Source organism: Vigna unguiculata, chromosome 7, assembly GCF_004118075.2.
Source record: "Vigna unguiculata cultivar IT97K-499-35 chromosome 7, ASM411807v1, whole genome shotgun sequence".
NCBI classification, from domain to species: domain Eukaryota; kingdom Viridiplantae; phylum Streptophyta; class Magnoliopsida; order Fabales; family Fabaceae; genus Vigna; species Vigna unguiculata.
This window is the reverse complement of record NC_040285.1, coordinates 25,484,089-25,509,194: the sequence shown is the minus strand read 5'-3', so window position 1 is coordinate 25,509,194 and position 25,106 is coordinate 25,484,089. Positions and strand designations below refer to the sequence as shown.

At 33.0% G+C, this 25,106-nt stretch overlaps 2 protein-coding genes across 10 annotated transcripts; both read left to right on the top strand.

The window, feature by feature from the left end:
- Positions 1 to 3,000: 3,000 nt before the first annotated feature.
- LOC114191097 (E3 ubiquitin-protein ligase RFI2-like) lies at positions 3,001 to 14,837 on the top strand. The gene is made up of 6 exons (XM_028080267.1): positions 3,001 to 3,438; positions 10,322 to 10,491; positions 11,112 to 11,170; positions 13,250 to 13,275; positions 13,371 to 13,755; positions 13,848 to 14,837. Exons 1-6 carry the CDS (start codon positions 3,249 to 3,251, stop codon positions 14,317 to 14,319), a joined length of 1,302 nt encoding a protein of 433 aa, XP_027936068.1. The 5' UTR covers positions 3,001 to 3,248; the 3' UTR covers positions 14,320 to 14,837.
- A 2,945-nt stretch (positions 14,838 to 17,782) lies between these two features.
- LOC114192643 (serine/arginine-rich splicing factor SR30-like) lies at positions 17,783 to 24,150 on the top strand. Of its 9 annotated transcripts, none has more exons than XR_003606133.1 (15): positions 17,812 to 17,880; positions 17,985 to 18,134; positions 18,486 to 18,616; positions 19,402 to 19,467; positions 19,561 to 19,635; positions 19,733 to 19,841; positions 19,986 to 20,032; positions 20,150 to 20,207; positions 20,861 to 20,910; positions 21,021 to 21,077; positions 21,159 to 21,307; positions 21,387 to 21,434; positions 22,916 to 23,088; positions 23,766 to 23,799; positions 23,896 to 24,150. XR_003606133.1 is itself a non-coding variant. In XM_028082421.1 (15 exons), exons 3-14 carry the CDS (start codon positions 18,530 to 18,532, stop codon positions 23,944 to 23,946), a joined length of 831 nt encoding a protein of 276 aa, XP_027938222.1. In that variant the 5' UTR covers positions 17,812 to 17,880; positions 17,985 to 18,134; positions 18,486 to 18,529; the 3' UTR covers positions 23,947 to 23,961; positions 24,053 to 24,150. The 9 variants fall into 9 exon arrangements, 2 of the variants coding, with proteins under 2 accessions (XP_027938222.1, XP_027938221.1); XM_028082421.1 differs by lacking the exon at positions 22,916 to 23,088 and having other exon boundaries at positions 23,896 to 23,961; positions 24,053 to 24,150; XR_003606128.1 differs by having other exon boundaries at positions 17,813 to 17,880; positions 22,883 to 23,088.
- Positions 24,151 to 25,106: the final 956 nt, after the last annotated feature.

The following is a 25,106-nucleotide window of genomic DNA, read 5'->3' as shown; positions in this document are numbered from 1 at the left end:
AAAATCTTTTAACTCTTTCAACTTCGATGATGATTCAAATTATTTTATCTCTTATTTTAATCTTTTAATCTAGTTTAGCTTTTATACCTGCCTAGAGCAAGCTTGTTGAAATTCTGCGGAGGTTATTCTTTAAGAGTGAGGATGAGCAAGGGTGTAGAATGAAGTTGCCACAAAACCGATGCTTAAACGAGGATGAGCAAGGATGTAGAATGATATCGCCACAAAACTGATGCTTGAGCAAGGATAAGTAGGGGATCACCATGATGTCGACGTAAAGCCAACACTTGAGCAAGGATCAATAGAAGTGTAGAGTGGTGTCGCCGTAAAGCCGACGCAGGAAAAAGGATGAATAGAAGTGTGATGACACTGGAGCAAAGAATAGTAGAATTATAGAGTAATAATGAGTCAAGATTAACGAATATGTCATCTTAGAACCGACCTCCCCGTAAGAGACTAAGATGGGAAGGAGAATATTCCAGAATATTAAGAAGAACATTTCAGAATGTGAAAGAGAATTTTAAAGAGAAATTTGATTTATGTTTGGTATATCTACATTTGATAAATATAAACCATATTAAGAGATATTATTGTTGATATTTACTAAATATCTTTTTTGTTAGATTATATATATTAGAATATTTGATTATATAAATATACAAAAATTATACCCAAATTATTTATAAATAAGAGTGTTACTCTCATGCTCATAGTCAAGAGACATAATTATTTTTGTCCTAAATAAGTCATTAGCATAGATAAAAATACTTCCTTTCTTTTATTTTCGATACGAGATTATTCACTTGACCGGAACAGTTTTAATATTTTGATAATTTTAGCTTTTGACTGCAATGGTCATGTAGATTAATGCATATTGAAACAATAATTGTTACTTAGCTTTCATTTTTTATTCAATTTTTTTATAATAATGGTTATTATATTTAGATGAAAAATATATTTTTCAAAACTTAATGTTGAATATATGTATATATCTAAAACGTTGCATTAACTGAATTATTTAAATGCCTGTTTTTAAAGTTTAAAAATATACCATTGATTTGATTAATTTTGTCTGCCAGGTCGGATCTTATGAAATTTCATATACAAAATCAAAATATGATTATATGTGTATTTATATTAAATTAAAGAATATGTAATAATAAATATAATATAAGATACGTGAATATAGTTGTATGTATATGTATATATGTGTGAGAGAGAATATCCCAGAGATATATTCTTTTCTATTTTCTTTTCTATTTTGCATGACATGATGTGCAATGAATGAGGAAGTGGGGTTAGAATAAAGAATAAAGGTCAGACAAAAATGTTGACCACTGTCAATAGGTATTTTTTTATAAATAAAAATCTTTGTGGGAAAGAATTGTGACTTGAAAGAGAAAAAAAGTTATCTTTAACTCATTTGTTGGTATTCTATTTATTTTTAATATAATTTAAAAGATTTTGAAATCACCAAATATTCTTTTCATATATTTCAAAATAAAATCAAAGATGACAATAATATGATTAGAAGCAGACATTATAATAATATTTTCTAAATCTGGAGTTTAAAGTAGAAAAAATAATTATTTAGTTTTAATAAATATGTAATGATTTTAGTTAGTAGATAAAATATTACTAATTACATTGTTATATAATTAATAACAAAATATGATTATATACATATGTGCAATGTATATACAGTTTTTCAAATAGTATTTCAATTTTTTTTAAATAAATATAAATATTTAATTATCTATAGGAATAAATATAAAACACTTAATAGATAAACATTTATACATTATAGTCTATCATCTCAAAACTCATGCATCTTCGTTACTCGTCTTCAACATCTGCATGTTTCTTAACAATCATACGTAGATACCATAACACAATAAAAATAAAGGATAAACTAGTTAAAATTAAAGCATACTACTCATAATATCATCACTAAATCTCAAAACAACAATTTTCATAAAGAATCAATATTTATCATGCATACAAACTTTGAGTTCAACCCTCATGACGTACTCATTCATAAAGTAGAGGAATTTGATTCTATTTTTAAAAAGTTCGTGTGTTAAATAGAGTCATCTTACATCTATCATAACTCATTTCAGTCTCTTAATAACTATAACTATAGATTTATATGTCATGAATAAAGTTTATTTGAAACATAAACAAGTTAATTTAAGTTTATTTGAAACATAGACCAAGTTAATTTTTAATATATGCCGGCTGCGATTTTTTTTTTCACATCACATACTAAATATAAAAAGCTCATTCGATTTTCATAATTATATATTTTTCTCTGGGTGATTCATATCTCTTTACTGAGTTTATCTTTTTATATTTATTATCATTTCTAAGTACAAATCTGTATATAAACATTACAATGTATAAACTTTTATTCTACCTTTCTATTTTTCTTCACCCACATAATGTTTATTTTTTTCAAAACAATCCACGCAACCACGTTCTAAATTCTAAATTCTAAATTGTTATTTTGACTTTAAACAATAATATTATGTTTTCGAATAACACCGAAAATGACAGCACTGAAACTATATTGTGAATGCCAAATAAATATTTTATTATTTTATTTTACTGTATGACATGTATTTTATACCTCCTGATATCATAGTTTGATCATTATATCTATACTTGTTATCATAGAAAACTCAAAATGATAAAATATCATATGTTGAGAATAACTTACTGTTGATGAAAATTTGTATTATATATAAGGAAACCTGGTTGATTATAGTGATAATTTCTCAAAATAAAAATATGTTATTTTCTGTACATTGCCAGATAATGATCATACATTGACACAAAAAATATAGATACACATATTTTAATCATAATGGGACGAAAAAGGACAGGAGATACAGCAATACAGGAATTAAGTATTTAGAGAAGGTGAAAAAATATAAAAATATTTAAAGTCAAAGGAAGATGAAGACATAGGCAATGAATCTTACCCGTCGATGAAGTTGATTGGACAAGAGTGATCAGAGTCAGAGGAACAATCCAACGATCCCCAATGGATTGAATGGAAGTAAAAAATCGGAAAGAAATTCATTCAATCTTCTTCGGTCCCAAGTCGCAGACCAAACCAAAGACTTCAGATCTCAGATTACACCTCTTCCTTACTTTTCTCATCCTGTTCTAACTCGGACAACAAACAAAAATTCAATCAAACGCTGTCGTTCATTTCTTCTCTCGGTTCTGATTTTAGGGTTTTTGTAATGGGTCTTGGTAACGACGAAGAGGAAGATAATAATAATAATAGCAATAGTAACAAGGTCGATGATGAAGGAGATGATGGATGTGGGAAGTCTTTCGCCTCAGTTTATTGTTCCATTTGTCTGGAGCATGTTGCCGATAATGGGGATAGATCCTGGGCTACGCTTCAATGTGGTCATCAATTTCATCTTGGTAACTCCAATTTCTCTTCCTCATCCTGCCTGTAGATGAGATGACCTACATATTGTATGAATTATACACTGCATTCATATGTTATGTTTCCATCAGTTAATTGCAACAATTTAGATCTATGATTCGAAAATTTGGTTTTCCTTGTGTTTACAGCTTGTCGATGCATATATAAACCTAATATGATAATAATAATAATAATAATAATTTCATACAACTATTCATGACTTTCATATTCATTGGTGACGAGGTTCTAAAACCAAGGAACTTTGTGATTTATGAATTCAGTTTTGATTGATGGTTTAATTTGAATGGAGAATTGAAGTACATTTAAGGAATGAGGGAATGTGTGTCAGCCACGAGTGGAAGGAAGTTATGGTGGATGGTTGGATATACTTATGTTTTTTCTGGAAACTCTTAGATTAAAACGGTTTTTACAATTTTAATTCATTACATTTGTCGTTTAATATCAATGGTGCTGATTGGGCTAACCACTATAGCAAGTTAGAATTTATGATGATATTTTGAAAATTTATATCAGTTTCAATATTTGTAGCTCGTAGAAAATCATGATTATGTATGGAGAAGTTGGATATTGTCTTGGTCTTGATGAATTGCTCAACCAGGAAAAAAAAAAAAAACTAACATTCTTGTCTAACTTTATATAAATTTGGTGGAATTTCTGCATAATACATGTAACTGCTCCTGCTTAACAATTGCTTTAAATAACTCTTGTCAACAATAAGAAAATTGGGAGTGTGTGATATCATTGTCTTGGTCTTCTTGAGTTGCTTAACAACAAATTCAGATATATTTTGGCTAACTCTGCGTAAATTTGGTGGATATTTTTTGCATAATATGTGTAGGTGCTCATGTTTATCAGTATGTATTGATTGCTTTTAACAGGTCTTGATAACAATGAGGAAATCCAGAGTGTGGCTTGTTTAATTGCTTAAAGACAAAAATTGTGACATTTTGACTAACTTTCCATAAATTTTGGTGGAATTGCGGCGCAATACATGTTGTTGCTCATGGTTAGCTGAGCAAATTGACTGCTTTTAATAGGCCTTGTAAACAGCGAGAATCTCCATAGTGTGTGATTTTAATGTCTTGGCCTTGTTGAATTGGTCAGCAACAAAAAGTGTGGTGTTTTTACTAAATTTGTCCATAGATTTGGTGGATTTTCTGCATATGCCTGGTTGCTCTTGTTTAGCAGTCACCACATATGCTTTTAATAGGTCTCGTCAACACTGAGGAGATCAGGAGTTTGTGATTTCTTTTGTTTTTGTCTGGTCGAATTGGTTAACAAAGAAAATGTGTCGTATTGACTAACTTTCCATAAATTTGGTGGAATTTCTGCATAATATAGGCAGTCTTTCATGTTTAGCAGTATGTATTGATTGCTGTTAGTCGGGTCATCACAACAGTGAGGAACTTCAGAGTGTGTGGTTTCTTTAGTTTTCTGTGGAGCCTAGTGAGGCTATATTTAATATTTACAAAAGGTATATCAACTTTTTTCCTGAACAGCCGAAATAATGTTCTACATGATTTAAACCCTCCTTCTCTGAAGCTAAGAATAAAGATTCTGTTATGCAAATATAAAATTAACAAAATAGAGATTATGGATAACCCTTGTTTTATTGTTCAGGTGCTATGTTAAAAAGAAGTTTGACAATTATACTAAACATCTCATTTTGTTGAAATTTAATAGAGGGGATCTTAGGGGAATAGGCCCCACATGTGGATATGAATCAAATCATTCTATTATAATGTCCAAATCGTTATGGATATAGCACCCCAACAGTTTTGTGAACAATATTAATGAAGTACTCTTATTAAACCTACAACCATAATCCTCTTCGCTAGGGGAAATATTTTCAATTGGTCGTATGGATGTTTATTAGGAGAGTTTTATGGTCTGGATTGAATTAGCAGTGGTCATTTCAATGTACACTGTTTTCTCTGTTGGCAGCTTTCTCTGAGTTTAATGCATCAAGGTCAGGTCAGCAGTGGATTTTGTTAAACGCTTTATAAGAATATTAGAAATAAAATCACTTTTCTTGTCATTGTCGGTTAATATCTGAGGTGCTTTCTGTTTAAGTATTTCTTAGAAGTTAAAATTACAATTCACAACTTGACACTGTCAATTTTGTTCTCATTGTCACAAAACAAGTGAAGGACTCTATGCGATCCTATGATCAAACAGATTCAATCTTGACATGTACACTTTGAAAGTAATTTCACGTGTCATGTCATGTTAAATAAAACAGATATGTACATCGGAACATGGGATTCCCTGAGTTTAGTGCTAATTACACTTACATGCTTCTTGATTGAAAAATTACACTTGTATCCCTTATTATATGGACATCTTCTGTTTTCTAAAAAATTACATACTCCTGAGATTTTTGTTAATGTTTTGGGCCATGTGGATCATATTAGAAGTAAGTGTGGTCCGAAGGAATTAGGTGTAATTTTGAAATCAAGACTGATTTAAATGAATGCTAACCTCAGACGAGGTTACTGTGAATATCCCCTGAGAATGTTATTACGAGTTATTTGTTGTTATTTTTTACTAGCTTTTAATATTTTCATTTTTATAATTGACCCTTCCATATTGATTTATTTGATAATGTAAGCAAGTTAAAGTGTGGCCATTTGGTTTTAATTGTAAAGCATCATATGTTAGGTCCATGAATATGTTTTATCTTCATTAGCCGTAAGAAGAAAGATTTTTGGTTTTAAAGGGTGGACAAATTACTAGCTGATTACTTAACCTTGTGCTGATGTTCACTCCCTATCTTGAAATGCTTCTTTTATGAGTGTCATGCATTTAATATTGCATTTAACACTAACTGACGGTTAAAGTGTTCAATGTTGTTGGTCATACTTTAACTTTGGATAATTATGGGGCTGATTAAGTTTGTACTAATATTTTCATTGTGAGCTTAGTTTCCTGCATACAATTTGCGGTTTTATTCACATATTGTTTTTATGAATTGTGTCATCTTTGAAATAGTATATTACATTATTCATTGTTTACTCTAGTGCTAAGATCTTTTATTACTATGTGTGTAATGTTAGTATTGACTTTCAATAACTGGAAAATTGCAATCTGAAAAGAGAATAGAATAATAATATCACAAGTATTTCTAGCATAGTACAAGGCTATATATAAGGAAATAAATCACCCCAATAATCAGAAATTATATCCTAATAATCAGGACTAGCTTCCTGGAGACTCCTTTACAGATTCCTTTGATTCAAGGGATTTGAAACCTGATACACTGAAATGATTTACATCTGATTTACAATATCCACATTTTCAGCTTTATCTCTTTCCCCCCAGTTTTATTAATAGATGTCTTCCATTCTTAGCTTGGTAATTGGATCATGGAAACTGGAGCCTTTCAGCCTCTGTGCTGTACATGAGCTATTTGCTCTCTGGATGGAAACACACTAGGTTTTCTGATAGCTTTTCCATGATGGCATGTAAAATGGTTATATATTTCATCATGCTTTGTCCTATACTCCTATCATGTTTGTAGGACTGAGTTATATCAATCGCCAACTTCTGGTTATAATGGAGCGTAATGAGAGCTACTTACTTGACTTCCAAGTTCCAAGTCATCTAGGATGACTTTTATCCATAGATGCAAAAGAACTCCTTGAATAATAGATTTGAATTTTGATTCCGTAGATGATCTAGCTACCGTGTTGTGTTCTTACCTTTTCATTTAACTAAATTTATTTGTAGGAAAGTACAGTATGTGACTATTAATCTTCTATCCACTAGTAGTGAACCTGTATGGTCTGCATTGGCGTGATAATAACCTTGGGAGAACCACACCATAAAAAGATAGTTGTTGTAGTTGGAAAGCCCAACAAGGTCTAGCTAACCCTATTTTAAAATCCTATACGTCGATTGTGGGACTCAAGTCCTATACCAACTGGATTCTAACATCCCATCGTACTCCATTACGATCATGTTGGTTTGTTATGCACTTTCCCTTTGACTACTTTGGTGAGTAGTGCAATACCTATTAGGCTTCTTTGCTGTTGAAAAAAATGTTCCAAGCTCTTCTACTAATTGATAAGAACCTTAAGTGAATCATACCACAAAATCTAGCTATTGTAGTTGAAGAGCCAATGATCCCTACAGTCCACACTAGAATCCTTACTTCAAATATGGGACGGAACTCCCATACTTTGCAATTGGATCCTAACATCACTTTTTCTCTATTCTTGAATAAAACTATTTTTGGGGTTCCCTTGTGAATTGCGTAAAACTCTGTATGCAGATTGAAGGTGAGGTTCTCTTGGGTTGTGCATGAATTGACTAATGAAACTAACTGAATATGCTATGTCTTGCATGTTTAAACAAGATCAGTCTTCCAGCCATCTTCGGTTCATTCTTTTGTCTACTGCAGGTTTTACTTTAGCTCCCCATAGCTTATGCTTGAGATGAATGGAGTAGGGGCTTGCTTGCATCCAATTTATCTTGTTTCCATCCATGAATCTGTTTCATTTTGTAAAAATATGAAGCTCTGTTTGCTGGAGCGTGCCACTTCAAATTTCTTTGTTATTTCATCTAGGCTTTATTTGTCCCAAACTCCTTTAATGACCTTTTCTAACCTTCTTAACCAATGTGTAGGATCTGTAATTTGTAAAGGGCATGCTGCAGGTTGTGCACCTTGTTATTTCTGTTCTTTTTTCATATCTTGGTGGGTTACTCAGATTTTCATACAGAAATACGTTCTTGGCACTGTACTGAATTTACTAACTAAAATGTGTGCCAATGGTAATATAGTTTGTACAGTCCCATAAGTTTCGGAGTAACCTTTGGTGTCCAACCTTTGTATGTTTGCAGAGATTCATCTGCCTTGTACTTTAATGTGAAAATCCTTTTCGAGTCAACAATATTCATCCCTTTTGGTTTGTCAACAGTATCCTGTGTCAGTCTTTTCCAATTCTCATCCTTTGTTATAGCAAAGTTAGATAGAGAGGGTAATGGGGTTCAGTTTCAAGTACCTTTTATAAATCAATGAGAAGATCTAGGTCATCTGCGGGACTTCATTTATTTGTACAGTTCCTTCAACTATCTCAATTTCAAGACTTGGTTGGATTCTTGAACATGTGTTATTTTAGGTTGACTCTTCTTTTCAGTCACTTCAGAGAATCTTGAGAAATTGTGAGTTACTTTGACATTCATATACCAATGGCATAGTTGGGTAACTCATTTTATGGTTCACAGGCTGATTTATGAGACTTTATGTTGGGTTCAATCTCTGACTTAGAAGCAAAGTTTATTGAAGCTGGGGGACCTTATGGCTTCCAGTACTTGCTGACCCTTTCAAGAAGGTGATGTTGTTCATCATCTGTCATTGGATTCTTCTTTTTGACTGGCTGATTTAGGACACTTTATGTTGGGCCAAGCTCTGAAGTAGGAGCAGAGTTTATTGAAGCTGGGGTACAACTGGGTAGTACTTGCTGACACTTTTGGTTGTTCAGGAAGTTCACATTGTTCATCATCTATCATTGGAATCTTTTGAGAAGAAATGTTGGAGAGAAAAACTTTTTTTCGTTTAAAGGGCATATCAGCAAATATGTACCATTTTTTGGATTAGGGGTCTTAGACCATGTAACCTTTTTGAGTGAAAAATTAACTAAGGAAAAACCCACATGACAGCCTTAGGATCAAGTTTGCCTGTATTGGCTGTGAATATGAACAAAGGTTGTAGACCCAAAATACTGTAGGAATAATTCCATTTACGGTCTTGAAGTAAGTATTAAAACTGTTTCAGAACTCTATGTGACTTGTTGGAGAGGTTTATTTATCATGTATGAAACTGTGAAAATTGCTTGTTCCTAACGGGAATAGAAACCTTTCTTTGAAGGAGAAAGCTCAGCTTTTGGCTGAGAAATTGCTCATTTTTTGCCTTCCCATTTTGCTTGTGTTTACGCATGAAGAATCATGGATTTTCCTTATGATTAAGGAGACAGTTGATTGAAATAGCAATTCATTCCATTGTCTGATCTGAACCTTGTTCTTGGATCCTTAATTGATTTTTAATCATTGAGTGAAAATTGGTATAAAAGTAATCACATTAGATTTTTTCTTGAGAAGATAAAATCAATTGACCTTTGTGCAGTCGTCACTGTTCCCCCCAATCCTAGTTGTCCCACACATTGTATTTTTGGTCTTTCTTATCCGGTCTCTGCTCAAGTAGATGACTGCTGCATCATTTGCCTTTGAGATAGGTGTGAACAATCTGGGATCATTTGAGATAGTTGTTTCCATTGAAGCTTCTGAGTCTTATCTACTAATTTGCAATACTTGATTGGATTTAAATTGCTGATGCAATGGTCTTAAACTCAGATCTTTGATTGGATTTACAGGTTTCTTAAATCAAATATTTTTTTATATGTAAAGTTGGGTCAATATATATGGTGTTTGGTTTTACTGTGGTGGAATTTCATATCCTTTTTTGGAATGGTGGATGAGGCATAAACGTGTAAATCTTATTTTGAAATGAAAGTGCATTTTAATGTCACTTTCTGACTTCACCTTATCCGTGGAGAATGATTCTCTTTTAGGGAGAAGATGGTATGTTGTGTCCCTCCTTCGCCTTTGTTAATCACTTTACAAGGGGCAAAAGAAACACTCATGTATCTTGTTTTGTTTTTCTTACACTGATCAATAATAATTCAGTAGTGGAATATATAGAAGAAATAGTGATGTCATGAGTTTTTCTTACACTGAACAATAATACTTCAGTAGTGGAATTGTGAATCAATAATGATGTCATGAATTTCTGCATGCACTGATTTCTTATTGACAAAAATATATGCAATAGTAATATTCTTATTGATTTACATTATTTAGATTGTATTGGTTCGGCATTCAACGTAAAAGGAGCAATGCAGTGCCCTAATTGTCGGAAGATTGAGAAAGGTCAATGGCTTTATGCTAATGGTAGCCGGTCATATCCAGAGTTTAGCATGGATGAGTGGACACATGACGAGGACCTTTATGATCTCAGCTACTCTGAGATGGTAAGAGTGCTGTTAACTTTTTGTTTGTAATATTTTAGGCTTGCACTTGAGTGTAGGCTTGCATAAATACTCCTCTATTGATTATGTGTGTGTGCCGCAAGAGAGCGCGCAAGAGAGAGAGACAGAAATTGCAAACTTGTTCTATGCTTGGTTTTATCAAGAAGTCATTCTCTGAATGTTTTATTGGGATTTGGAGCGCATTTAACTATATGCTACATAAAATTATATGAAATTATAGACCAAAAGCAAAAGCAAAAGCGTAGCTGTCTACATTTAAGTAAAAAGGGAAGCTAGTTAAAATTATTTCACTATCTCCTTTGGCCTTAGATGATTGTGAGCTTACTCTGCCTAATGCCTTTACTCCTCTACTTTCTTTCAATCTGCAACTCTTAATGTACCACAAACATATGCTGTTATTGTTTCCCTCCATTTGCCATGTATGAGTTAATAATTCTAGATGAAATTCATTATCCAATTTATTAGTTAGTAGTTGGACTTTGACTTTTAATGGCTGGGATTACCTCTCTTTTAATTGGAGTAGTTTTTTTTTTCTTTTTATGTGGGTGGATAACATCTTGCTCATCATTTTGACTGCCTTTTTAACTGTATGGTGTTTGCAGTCTTTTGGAGTTCATTGGTGCCCTTTTGGCAACCTGACACGACTTCCATCATCTTTCGAGTAAGCCTAATGCATAGAAGCTAATATCTATTTTGTTTCATTGGCTTGGACTAGACATTTGCTGTATTATTTTGTTCTTTATATTGTTCTACCAGAGGCCATGCACTATTGCTCCTTTGTGTCCACATTTTTATCACATTAAAATAATACAATTTTAAGAAATATAATTTTGTAAGAATGGTTTAGAAAAAAAACGTATGTGGTAGTTATTTTTAAGAGGAGAACTTATGTATTTACATTTGAGTAAATAGATCGGGAGTTCTGCAGTTACATATTTTATTAAGAAATTTTTTAATTTGTTAAAGGATAAAATTGTGTAATTAAAAAATGACACCAAAAGTAGTTACAGAAAGACTGGTTTCAAAACACTCTTTTGCGTAGTTACAGTGTGCAACAACCATATCTGACTTTTATTTATTGTATTGGTGGTTTCACATACATCATTTTAACAATTATTATAAAGGGTTGCTGCAATGGGATGCAATACGCTGAAGTAAAATGTTTTTATTTTAATATGGAACCTAATTAGGTTCATTGAAGTCGAATGTGGTTAAAGCTACTGATTTTATTAATAAATCTGAACCCTGAAGTCCTTGCTATATTTTAACCACTATTTTGGCAAACAAGAAAAGAATGTTGCAAAGACTAGTGGAAATCTTGGGTAGCATCACAATTTTGAAGGTGATGGTGTCAGTAAAAATTTAAAGGTTGTTACTGACTATGTGTTTGTCTGTGCATTGGGAGTTTAAATTGAAGCGCAACTACTAGTTTGAGTTTTTTGGGAATTTGTCATGAAATATGGATAATGGATGAAGACCCAAACGCAAACTTAGTTGCTCCCTTAGCTGTTTATTTACGTGGAACTTCTTTATTTCCAATTGTTTAAATACAGAATGACTTTCGGTGTAGTAGCTAGCTATACCAGACAATGGGATTCATCAAAATCATAATGTATCTGTTTGGTTTTGGGGGGTTTAGTGTATAACCCCCCAAAAAAACTAGGAGGCTTTTCTGTGCTTTCGGAAACAGCTCTTTTAAAATTAGATTGTCTATACCCTTATATTTTGGTGGCTAAGAATTGCATTTTAATTGAAAGCAAGGATGAATACAAGATGGGCCTTTTGTTAGGAGGAATAACATGATTAATAGGGGATGAGAACCAGTTTCTCTTAAAAACAGAATAGCTACTTCTTTTCGGTAATAAAATGGAGAGGCAGAGATGACTAGAGTCAGTTGGGAGTTGTGAGAAAGAAAATTAGAGGGAGAGTTCAGATATCTAGAATATCTGGTAAGGTTAGGAAATTTATTGTACAACATATCTATTCTGAATCATTGATACCACAGCAGAGATTGATTCTCTTTATCAATAAAAAATATAGTTTGACATATACCTTACTTTCTAGTCCAGTTCTTTCTGCTTGTTCCATGTCTTGGCAGCGTTGCTTCCACCCTAATAATATTTGGGAACGATGAACTTTGAAGCAACCGCCTTCCTTTCATCCTTTTTTCTTCTTTAGTAATGTCATTGGCTAATGAAGTGGGTTTGAGTACTCTTTTGAACTCCCAACAGAAGGCCCAGTTCTTTTTTATGTTGGGCTTAATTGGGCAATATTTCAGTATGTTTCTTGAGATTGCAGTTGCAGCCAAAATGAAGGCCTGTTGCATTAATGCATTTAATCTTTGTGTCTAGGTTGTTGTTTCATCATGCTTCTAATTTGTTGAATCATGAAATAGTTTTCCTACCTTAATGAATGTGCTTTAATTAGATCAGTAAATGGATTCACCCTTGAGGTTTACTTTCCTTACCATGTTATAGAGAGAATAGAGTAGTGCTATATGTTTTGTACAATGTTTTGAATGCACAACCCAAGTTGAGTATTGTCTGTTCAACATGGAGGTTGAGGATGGGGATGAGTTAATTGTGCATTTTTAAAAACATTTTTTTCATTGTTGATGAATAATTGTTTTATCTTTCAATGTCAAATTTTTAGACATTTTTTAAGAGACTATTCCTCCACACTCAAATGGAAAGTAGTAGCATGCTTATTGAACTAATATTTATATTCCTTATTTTTCCAGGGAAGGGGAGTTTTCATCATCTGCATGTAAGATCCCTTTTGTAGCTCATCACCGTCTCCATTTTTTAAAATGATGTCTGCATGACACTGAACTCTTAATTTACTGGAATGATGAGATGCAGATCATGATGTATTGGGACAACATGCTATATTTGCTGAACATACAGCTGTGTCATCTGCCAGTCATCCTTGCCCGTATATTGCTTACTTTGGACCAATACATCCATCCTCCTCCAATTCAGGTGGAACTGTATCAGAGGCTTCAAACTTCAACCATTGGAATGGTTCATCTGTGCCCAGTGACATACCAACTTCATACTCATTTCCTGCCGTGGATCTTCACTATCACAGCTGGGAACACCACTCCCCTCCTTTCTCCACTGCAAGTACTCGTCTAGTTGCCGCCGATCAGCCATCAGGATCCCCTGGTAGCCAAAGGCCAGTCAGGGGTGGTTCGGATGTACCAAGATCAGGATCTTTCATGCATCCCTTCCTTGTCGGTCACAGGTGCCACTACAATTTAGAGTTGCCTCACAATAGTAAATTACATTTATTTTCATGAATGTAATATTTGTTTCAATCCACATTAATTTCTGCAGTTCTGCTGCCAGAGCGGGGAGCTCAGTTGCTTCCTCAATGATCCCTCCTTATCCTGGTAGCAATGCCCGGGCTAGGGATAGAGTTCAGGCTCTTCAGGCATACTACCAACCACAGCAACCTCCGAACTCAACCACAATGCGGACACCTATCACTACCGGCTCCCGACGATCCAGCAGTCACAGTGGATCAGCTCAATTAGCACCAATAGCCACATCGCCAGACCAAAGTGGTGGCTTTTTTCTAATCCCATCGAGTTCATCAGGGCGCAATTTTCAAGAAGAAAACCATCTACCAAATCACTTCCATGCTTGGGAAAGAGACCACTTGCCTTCATTGTCATTGAGTCATGTTGATAGAGATGCAGGTTGGAGAGCATACCACCAGTCCAGCAGCAGGTCAGAGCCCGGTGCCAGGTCCAGTAGCTTCCGTTTAAGGCACGGATCAGATAGAATGCCTTCACAAAATCGGTAATGCACTTGTATCCTGGTCACTGTGAAGCAAACTACCATTATTATGGAAAATTATGTATGCTTTGAGAAATGTTATATATTGCTTTGGCACTTCAGCCTTTGGGTCTGTCCTGTCATGACAGACTATATACTCTGGCTGGCCTTGGAATTGATTTTTCCAACAGCCACCGGTGTGATGGACATTTGCTTCCTCATAGTTTATTTGCCTCCGTGGGCATAAAATAAACGTTATATCTAGTTGGGGGAATCAGGATTTGGAAGAAAAACCGGGGCGTTGTTATTTCAGGTGATGAATCAAGTGGATGAATGCAGCTGTGGTTGGATTTGTAGTGAGTCAACTATTTATGTTTCAGAACGATGCTCATGCAAATGCTGTGTATTCAGAATACAAGTAATTTTACCTCTACCCATTCGCAAGAGTGATTTGTAAACTGTTATGCAAGAAATGAGCCAAAAGGTATGAAACTCATGAAAACTCCCGTACCTAGGAATAATGCAAGTTCGAAGGCTGGTTTTAAACACCAATAAGTACCTATCTTATAAAACATTACAGTATGAGGTGGCGTCTATAATAAAATATTATTTAGCTTCTGCAACTTTTTTTTAACTCCTTGCAATTCAAAATTTTCCAAATTCCTTCGAAAGATATTTAAAGAAAAAAAAAATCAGTTGTCTTTACTATGCACGTTTTGCTGATATGCAGCTAATTGTAAGTGAATTATACATATTTGTCCAATTATATTATGTTTTCATCGTGTCCAATTATATAACAAGCTAAACGTTTTATTTCAAGTACTATTATTTTACCAAGAGCCAGAAATATTACATATATATATATATATATATATATATATATATATATATATATATATATAATCATAGCAGAGTATACACTGTGTTGAAAAAAAAAGTTTCATCCAGTGATCCTCACTTACACTTAAAAGAAAAATAAAATAAAATGGGAGATGATTTTAGTACTTTTGACTAATTCGTATGTGACGAAAAAAGAGAAATAAGAAATAAGTCACTTTATACGTTTGATGAATAAAAGTTTACGTAGAAAGTATACATTTGTTACAATGTAATACAATTATTTTATATAGAAAAAAAATTTAAAATATATTTTACATTCATAATTAATTTCAGAGCAATTATAACTGATAATATATTACATTGCCTTCATAATCGATTATGAACTTTTTTTGTTATTTAACTATAAATAATTTAAAAAATAATATTAATACTGATCATCAATAAATAAAGTTATGTAACTTTTCATTATTATTTTACCTAATTCAAAAAATAACACTTTTTACTCTAATTTTTTTCCCTTTTTAGACTCTTTGCATCACTTCCTCTAAACAAAACATTAATGGGTTACAATTTTATATCATTAAGTAATGCGCCAAATAATTTCTTACAACATTCTACTAATAAAGGATTAATAAATAATGACATGAGGAAGTTAAAGAAGGAACCTATATTAAAAAAAATTAAAAATGTTTTTTTTATAGTCAATTTTTAATATGTTTTTTTCTCAATCAAGCAGTTTGGCTCACATTGAAAATAAACAAATGAACCCAAATTAATTATTATATTTAGATATAATGTGACATGTTTAAAGTTAAAACTAATAAACATAGAAAGTGTATAAGTAGAAGATTATTTTACGTTTTACCGTCCGTACCTACAATATATATATATATATATATATATATATATATATATATATATATATATATATTAAAATATGATAACATTCTAATTGTAAATTTTTATAACTGAAAATATTTATGAAAAAAATTTACAATATACTTTTCCTATTTGACGAATATAAAGAAAAAATCTAAGACTGATATTTATTGAAAAATATACTTTTAATATTGGTGATGCATTGTTGGTCATATATTTTAGGTTTAATTATGTCTTTGGTCTCCATTTTCGACTCCAAATCTCAAATTAGTATCTGTATTTTACAAAATCTCAACATGGTCCCCTTTTTAGTTTAAAAGTCTTACTTTTGCCCTTTCCGTTAAGTCTGGGTTGACGGCGTTTGGTGAACAGTGACATGGCAAGGTTGACCAGTTATTGAACAGTGACTTGGCAGGAAAACAGTGACGTGGAATGGGCAGGTGTAATTAAATTAGGTTTAGGGTAATTTAAAATGTTAAATTAGGGTTTAGGGTTTTTATAATTTAAGGTGGGATAATTATTTTTCAAAAAAATCAGAATTGTGAAATTAGGTTTAGGGTTTTTAAAAAAGAAAGTTCGGGAGAATTTGGGGAAACTGTGGTGGAAGTTGTGGAGTGTGATCCGTCTCGTTCTCCATCGTCATCACGCGTGCAATCTGAGGTTATTGACTTGATATCAGCGTGAATTTGAATGATTAAATGCAAAGATTGGGATTGCGCGCATACAATACACATGCTAATCAAATTCAAACGTGTGTTGTTTTAAATCCTCGTTTTTGTTTTGGTTCAGGTTTTCATTAATATACCATGGTGGTACCTGGCAGTGAATAGGATGATAAGCCCTTTTCTTACTGTAAGGACTAAGAGTAAATTTGTCTTTGCCGGACCTTCTAAATCAACGGAAATCCTTTTGAGGCGAGGACATAAAGTTTCAAATTTTGCTTTATCTTTGTTATTTTTTGGTTTGGTTTATGGTTTTGATGTGTCTGTCTCTTTGCACTTTCAGATACATAGCTCCAGAGCAGCTTCCGGTGAAGTACGGTGGATTAAGCAAAGATGGGAAGTTTGCAAATACCGATGTTGTCACAGAAATCACAGTGAGGCAGGCATCAAAGCATACCGTGGAGTTTCCAGTTACTGAGGTTGGTTTCCCATTGCTTTTTTTCGGACAGGTTTTTAAGAATTAATACATATTCCCATTGCTTCAATCTTCACATTGCCACCAACCTTTTCTTCATTATTCACATACCCACAACATTTTTCTTCAATCACAACCGTGCATTGCAAAAATTGACACTGCTCTTCTGCTTTCCTCCAAGATCTGAACTTGAACAGGACCCACAAGACACACAACTCGCTGGATTCATCACAGAAGAAGGGAGAAGATGACAACAAAATTAGGGATTCTACATTTTCTAATGTTGGTGGCTTAAATAAATAAAGATTTCCACACCATTCCACCTGTAATTGACACGTTTCAGTAACAGAAATCCACCTCAGCAACCACAAACGTCGTTTGCCCAGATTTAACGGAAAGGGTAAAAGTGAGACTTTTAAACTAAAAAGGGGACCATTTTGAGATTTCGAAAAATATAGGTACCAATTTGAGATTTGTAGTCGAAAATAAGAACCAAAGGCATAATTAAACTTATATTTTACATCAATATTTTAAATTGTGTATTTAATATTTAAATTAAAATAAAAGATTTGACCAATGAGAAACATGAACAAGACATATGTAAAGGTGGTTAAGACCGTGCACGTGTCATCGGCAAATGACTAAATTTGCGATGCCTTATATTTGTCTCTGAACAAAGTGAAGAATTTTCACTTCCTTCTTAGCTTCTTCTGTGTCTTCTCATTTCAGTGGGGTATGTCTTGTCTCTAACAAGATCTTTCATTGTTGTTGCAAGTTCTTTCGTTGTTCTTGCAACATTTTTTCACTCACATGCTTGTTTTTCCTCTGGATTTTCAGTTTTTCTCATGATTTCTGATGGAAAGTTAGGGTTCGTGTCTTCGAATGTTTTTCCATTTATTTTCAGTAACATACTAGACACACTTTAGTTTTAATTTCATCTTGATCGATTGTCGCTGGGGGTGGCTTATTCGCCAAGTGATTCTGTAGGTATGACTCGACTACCAGTGTTTGTGTATGAGAGAGAGAGAGAGAGAGAGAGAGAGAGATTAATTGGATACTTGTTTTTATTGCTTTTGTTTCATTGAGTTGTCGAGTAAAACAGAAAGTACTGAAAGGAAACATAATCCTTAAGCCCTATGTGCTTTTCCTATAACTGATGTGTTAATAATTACACTTAGTTTGATTTCAATGAACTTGCATGGCAGTTCAGGCATATTTGTGGTTATGAAATTATGTGATTGTTCCAGTCAATTTTTCTAAACATTGCTTCATCCATTGTGCATTATATTTTAGCTGAAGTAATTAAGATGTTTACATTTCATGTATGTAAATTTTCAGGAATTTGTTGAGTTTGTAATTCAAACTGTTATCTGGGTTAAAATATGAGCGGACGGTCAAGTCGCACAATTTATGTTGGCAATCTGCCTGGTGACATTCGCTTGAGAGAAGTTGAGGATCTTTTTTATAAGGTATGTTTCTTGATGAAATTGAGTTACATTTCTGAAAATAATTGTGTTATTAGTTTTATTCTCATGTTTGAATACACAGTTACACACGAGAAGAAAACAAGTAGATCTTCAAAAATGGGAATTCGGAATGTGGATTTTCTGGTATCTGCAGTACCAAATCAACTTATCTATGGCAACTATAAAATCTGTTTAGAGTTGCAAATAAATACAAACCTATATAATTACAAATAACAAATATGTACTCTTTAAATAAATAAAAAATCTAAACTCTAGGTTACCATAATTCTTATTATTTGAGAAAATTACAATGGCACCACTTGAGTTTTTCTTAAATGATACTTATACTTCTAGTTTCTTTCACCATTACAGTGGTCTTCCTTATCAGGAGGGTGTAGTTGTAATGTTTTTAAAACTTACGGGGGTTCTGGTGTAATTAAAAGGTTGACATCTAATGTTCTTAAACAAACGGAATGTTTATGGAGAATTTTGTAGAAATTGGGGTGTTAATATAATTTGATAAAACCTCTTGGGGGGTACGTGTAATTTATACTTATTCTTTTGTTAGCATTTGGGCATGTTATGGTTTGATTAGCAGTATAATTGTTAGCAGTATAATTGTTAGCAGTATAATCCATACTGTTCTGTCAATTATCATGCACTATTTTACCTATTCATATACTTTCTTAGTAATGCCACCCCCACAATATTCCTTTCGAAATCTAGTTGTAGGCAAAGAGATCCAAAATTATATTTCACTAATTTCTTTCTTCACTGTCTAATTGTAGTATGGTCCTATTGTTGACATTGATTTGAAGATCCCTCCAAGACCACCGGGCTATGCTTTTGTAGAGGTCTGTATATATTGTTTTAGGTGGCAAAGGAGTATTGATCTCATGTTTATTCAGATCCCTCATTATGTTTATTGATTGAATATTTAAATGCAGTTTGAGGATGCTCGTGATGCTGAAGATGCAATTCAATATCGAGATGGTTACAATTTTGATGGTTTTCGGTTGCGAGTTAGTACGCTCTCCTTTTATTCACTAGTGTATTTTTCTCTGGGGGACACACTATCTAATGTTCTTATGATCTTCTGGTCACTCTTTGTTTCTGTAGGTTGAACTTGCACATGGTGGACGGGGACATTCATCATCAGTAGACCGCTATAGTAACTACAGTGGTAGCAGTGGTAGTCGTGGAGTTTCTTGGCGTTCTGACTATCGTGGTATGTATTGTTTTCTGATATAATGATGGGTTTTGTTAAGCTTGATATCTGTGTGGAGTAGTCTGTTCTATCCTTTCATTTTTACTTTCTATTTGCTCATGAAAATAGGATGTTTTTGCTTGACGTTTTTTTTTCTGTTTGTAGTTCTGGTCACTGGATTACCTCCATCTGCTTCGTGGCAAGACCTGAAAGTATGATTTGGTTCATATTTTTTGCATGCTGCTTATTGATGACTTTTTACATTGAACTCATTGTATTAGTTTTAAATTAATGAACCATATTTGCTTACTTTGAGTTTTGATGATTAGGATCACATGCGTAAAGCTGGTGATGTGTGTTTTTCGCAAGTCTTCCGTGAGCGTGGAGGTAAGTAGATTAAGGTCTAGTTTGGAATGTTTGTTCTATTGCAAAATGAGTAATACTGTGGGGGTGCTTGAGCGCATAGGCTATTGTGCTGTCAGGGGGAACTTTTCTTTCTTCATATTTCTCAATGTCTTGTTAAATCTATAAGCAAGAGTTGGGATACTTTACTTTCTAAAGTACGGGGACGGTTTCTTCACTATTATTATGATGTAGGGTCATTAAGAGCCAAGGTTTATATCACAAGGCTTTAATATTAGGTTCACCAAGAAGTTGATGCGATTGGTTGTACACATGGCACTCCAATATAACGATAAGAACCAATCATTTGAGACAAAGCACATGTTTAGTTTCAATTAAATATCACAGTTTGCATCTGTGTGTTCTCTATCCATCATTTTAATGGTCAGATTTTTTTTAATCACAAAAGAATATAATCCAAACATTTACCAAAATGTTTATCTTGGTTGTTATTGATTAACTTTTCTAGTAATGTTAAATGGTGAAATTGATGTAGATGCATGGCTTTCAGGAAATGATGACAGGTGTCATTTTGCTACAGCGTCCTACAATTTCATGCATTCATAGGATTCTTTAACTAATTTTGTATTAAAAGATTCACACCATAATTTCTAAACTTTGGTATAATTTGTATGCAGGCATGACTGGGATAGTTGATTATACCAATTATGATGATATGAAATATGCTGTAAGTATTTTAAAACCTATCATCTAATGGCTATCACATTGCGTTTTACCCACCTTGCCATCTTTTTAAATAGTACATTTGTACTTCTTTAACTTTGTATTGCCTTACAGATCAGGAAACTTGATGACTCAGAATTCCGCAATGCCTTTTCTCGAGCTTACATACGAGTGGGTGGATTCTATATTTGACTACATTCAACTTTCAATTTTGTAATTGTTTTTCTTAATGTATTTCTCTGATTGGTCTAGGTGAGAGAATATGATCGAGCTTATTCTAGAAGTCGTAGTCTTGATTCAGGGAGGAGCTATTCTAGAAGTGTCAGCCGTAGCCCATACGTCTCCCGAAGTCGAAGCTGCAGCCGGAGCCGAAGTCATAGCTATAGTGACAGGAGTGGAAGGTTCAGTTTGGTTGCATTGAATGACTTGGTATATATTTTTGGTAGCTTCATGTAATTGACTTAGTGTTACTTTTTGCAGTTTGTCTCCAAAAGCAAAACACCCTCATCGTTCAATATCTCTTTCAAGGTCAGTTTCTACTGCGTCTGATATTTTGTGCTCTGTGATTTAAATTTTAAAATTTTAAAGCGTAGTTTTTGTGCTTCTACATAATAAGTAAAACTAGAATTTAGTCAACATCATTAGGCAAAGAGTATCACTCAATTACTGTAAATGTTTTCACTTGGAGTATGTTTCTATCGGCTTTCCCACTAGGTAGTATCATGGGGTTCATTTAAAAGAACAACACATTTTGCATATACGGTGGATAAGAAATAAACTTGATAATTTTGGGTAATATTCATTTGGACAAAACCTTTTGTCTTTCCTGTCTATGATTTGTGGTGAACTTGATGATTCCCATGAGACATTCAAATAGTTGGAGAGGGAGAGGGGACAATATTATGTATTCTCTGGTTGTCATGCATGCACCAGCAGGAATAAAAAATAACTACTTATCCTCAGTGCCAGAAGACTCTTTGGTTTGTGATGCACCTCCAGCAGGAATAATATAATTTATTTGGTTGAATTTTTGTGATATTTATTTATACTTTTCACTCGTTTTTATACTCCTTTATCTATTAGTTTTGGTTGAGAAATGAGAGCTTGGTTTGCTGATTCATAATTCTGTGTTATTGTAGACCCATGGTTCATTACATCTTTGTTCATGTAAAAAAAAAATCAACTTGTGTCAACTTTTGTCCTTGTCAAAATTGTTTACCTGTTTTTGTTGTATATATGTCTCTGCTTGAATTCATCCTTTTCTCTATCTTTTAGTTTATTCTTAAACTATCTTTCAGCCACTGAGTGCTCCTTCTCCCTGTTCTCGAACAAGGAGAGATGAAAACTTAATTTGTTAAATATACATGATTATAGTTTATTCATATGGGCTAAAACAAATAGTATGTGTGATGATTTACTACCCACCTTGGGGACTCAATTGATGTAGAAGTTATTGATATTAGCTGGAATATATGATGACAATTAGATTATATCATATTTAGTTATTTACATTTTTTTCTTTAAGCTCCAATCATGTTATAAGGTTTTTTGTAATTTTTCTTTTCCTTCCACGTCTTAGTATAGGTGAATGGTGACAGTTCTCTGTGATTCAGTACGATATTTACCTTTTAAGTTTTTTTACCACGTTATTTCTTGATGGAAATGAAAATTCATTGGATGGAACATCTGTTGTTACAAGTATTCAATGACATCTCTTTATTTCACTTTTAACTAACAATGACATTAAATTAAATTTTCATTTCAGTTTTGGGGATGGATTGCACTGACATGTTTTCTTTTCTAGGATATTATGATATTCTTTTTCGTGTCTCAAATTTTTTGAGCTTCACTCTTTTTAAAAGTTGTAGGGGACATTTTATTTCCTTATATATTTCCCCATAACTTGTCTGAAAGTGAGCTTTTTGTTGTATTCATTCCACTTTTTTCTTCTCATAAAGCCTACTGTTGTACCATAGACTTATCAGCATAACTCTGTCGTATGTGGAAAGGTGGAAAGGTGGAGGGGGCAATGTTGAAGTCGATTGTGAGCTTGGCCACTAAACATACAAATGTTCATTAGGGTTGACTTTTGCATTTTAGATGTGGCCTAATGCGTCGACCTGGGAACTGCATGTTAGGATCTTGATGGCATGTGGTGCTATCGCCAACCTTGTTTTTTGAGGTAATGCTGTTTTGTTGATGAGCACCTGTAGTACACCTGAATGTTGTAACTAATGACAATGATATTGATTAAAAGCACGATCTCTCAAATTTCATCTTAAAATCAATTGATATTAAGCGAAGTTATCCAATAAATATATAGTCGCATTTCAATAATTGAGACAGACAATGTGAGAGAGTTTTCAACATCTCCCCTCCACGCATGATTGTCGAATAGTTATTGACTCTAATACCTTAAAATCAAATGGTATTAGGTGAAGTTGTCTAATCAATGTGTATAAGCTGCACTCCAAAAACTGAGTTAGAGATAGGAGACTTTCCAACACGGTTTACAATTGTAGAATGGATGAGTTGCATTCTAAAGGTTGGATCATGATGAACTAATTGCCATTGGTACAAATCATTGCAAATCAGCAGTGTTACGATTCAGAAAACAACGTACCTTGTGTGGTGAGTTCTGGTTGATCTATTCCTTCTCTTTAGGAATTCTTCTTGTACTATATTGTGATGGATATATCTTCTCTATATTTGGTTGAAGATATCTTGCGATGCTGGCAATAGAATTCTTAACCCATACGAGACTAAAGATGTGTGATACTGGGTTCAGTAGCAAGAGGATTTGTGGTGGATTAATTTCTTCATTTTGGTTAACTTTGATGTTCATTAAATTTTTTGCAGATCCCAGTCAAGATCTGGATCTCCAAATTCATCGGTAAATGTTATCTGACTTTAATTGGAGGATAGTTGTGTTGATTTATTCCTTGTACTTTGTATAATCTTCTACTTTGATATCATTTGTGCATTGTAGCCTCGAACTCAGAGTCGCAGCCCTAGACGAAGTCCAAGCAACTCATCATAATCTCATTTTTCTCGAGTAAAGTTGGCACAGTAGTTGATTAGAAATTTCCAATTTTTCTCTTTTTCTAAAGCTCCTTGATTTTCTAATGGCACCTCTCATTTTACATGAGAAATCTGAATGCAGCTGAACTGTTGACTCTGGATACCACTACAAGGCATGTATTTTCTACAGATAATAAAACATAAGAACATCTAATATCCAATATAGTAATCTCTATTGATGCCTCTGGTTTTGCACTTGAATTTTAAATGTGATATTGAAACCAAATGACAAACCTTTTAGGCATTTAAATTTGAAGTGGATGATTTGAACTAAAACTCAATTGTATCTGCTTTATATCAATTGTGGTTGAGCTACATTCTAACTTGGCTAGGTCATTTAGTTTAACCCTGTGAATAGTATAGTGGAAAGATTGGGTAAATTTTATTTTGGATTCAAATGGATTTATTTAAAAAGGTATTAACTTATTTTGATTTTTTTAAAATTTGATCTAATCTGGTCTATTTAATAAAAATTCAAATCAATATAATTTTCTAAGATGGATATCTAATTCATTAATAAAAATAATATTTTGATGATGTTATATGAGATTTTAAAAATTGCATCCTTAAAAAGATTTCAAAATATTATCATATATAACTAGATTTAAGAATTAAAATTATTAATTATTGTCGTTACCAATGGAAAGATAATCATTAGAAAACCAATGGATGAAAATTGCACCTTATATTTCTAATTAAGTTTCGTAAGAAGTGGATGAGTGGTTTGTTAGTAATTTTGTATGCATGTTAATAGGAGATTTTTACAGTAAAAATAAATAAAAACTGTGTAGTGTGCATATTAATTTTGATTATAAATGGTATAATAGTGACATGTAAAACTAATGGCTTGATAATTGTAATATTGGAAATCTAAAACATGTATTTAGTTTTTTTTTTTTTTTGGGTCTTACAAAAACATTAAATTATGTTGTACTGTTTTAAACTATGAATTTATGAATATTTTACATTTAACTTCTACAATTTTGGTCTCTCCTCAAATGCCTATTATCAGTTTTTAAAAGTATAATTATATTTTTGTTTTTTTCAAGAGTATAGTTTATTGTACTGTTAATTTTGGTTATTGAAATTTTAAACTCTTTTATTTCGGTTTATACAATT

Coding starts and splice junctions, on each gene's coding strand:
- LOC114192643 (XM_028082421.1), top strand. CDS start 18,530: ATGAGCGGACGGTCAAGTCGCACAATTTATGTTGGCAATCTGCCTGGT. Junction 20,208..20,860: donor AGTCTTCCGTGAGCGTGGAG/GTAAGTAGATTA, acceptor ATTTGTATGCAG/GCATGACTGGGATAGTTGAT. Junction 23,800..23,895: donor CTGGATCTCCAAATTCATCG/GTAAATGTTATC, acceptor TGTGCATTGTAG/CCTCGAACTCAGAGTCGCAG.
- LOC114191097 (XM_028080267.1), top strand. CDS start 3,249: ATGGGTCTTGGTAACGACGAAGAGGAAGATAATAATAATAATAGCAAT. Junction 3,439..10,321: donor TGGTCATCAATTTCATCTTG/GTAACTCCAATT, acceptor TACATTATTTAG/ATTGTATTGGTTCGGCATTC. Junction 11,171..13,249: donor CGACTTCCATCATCTTTCGA/GTAAGCCTAATG, acceptor TTATTTTTCCAG/GGAAGGGGAGTTTTCATCAT.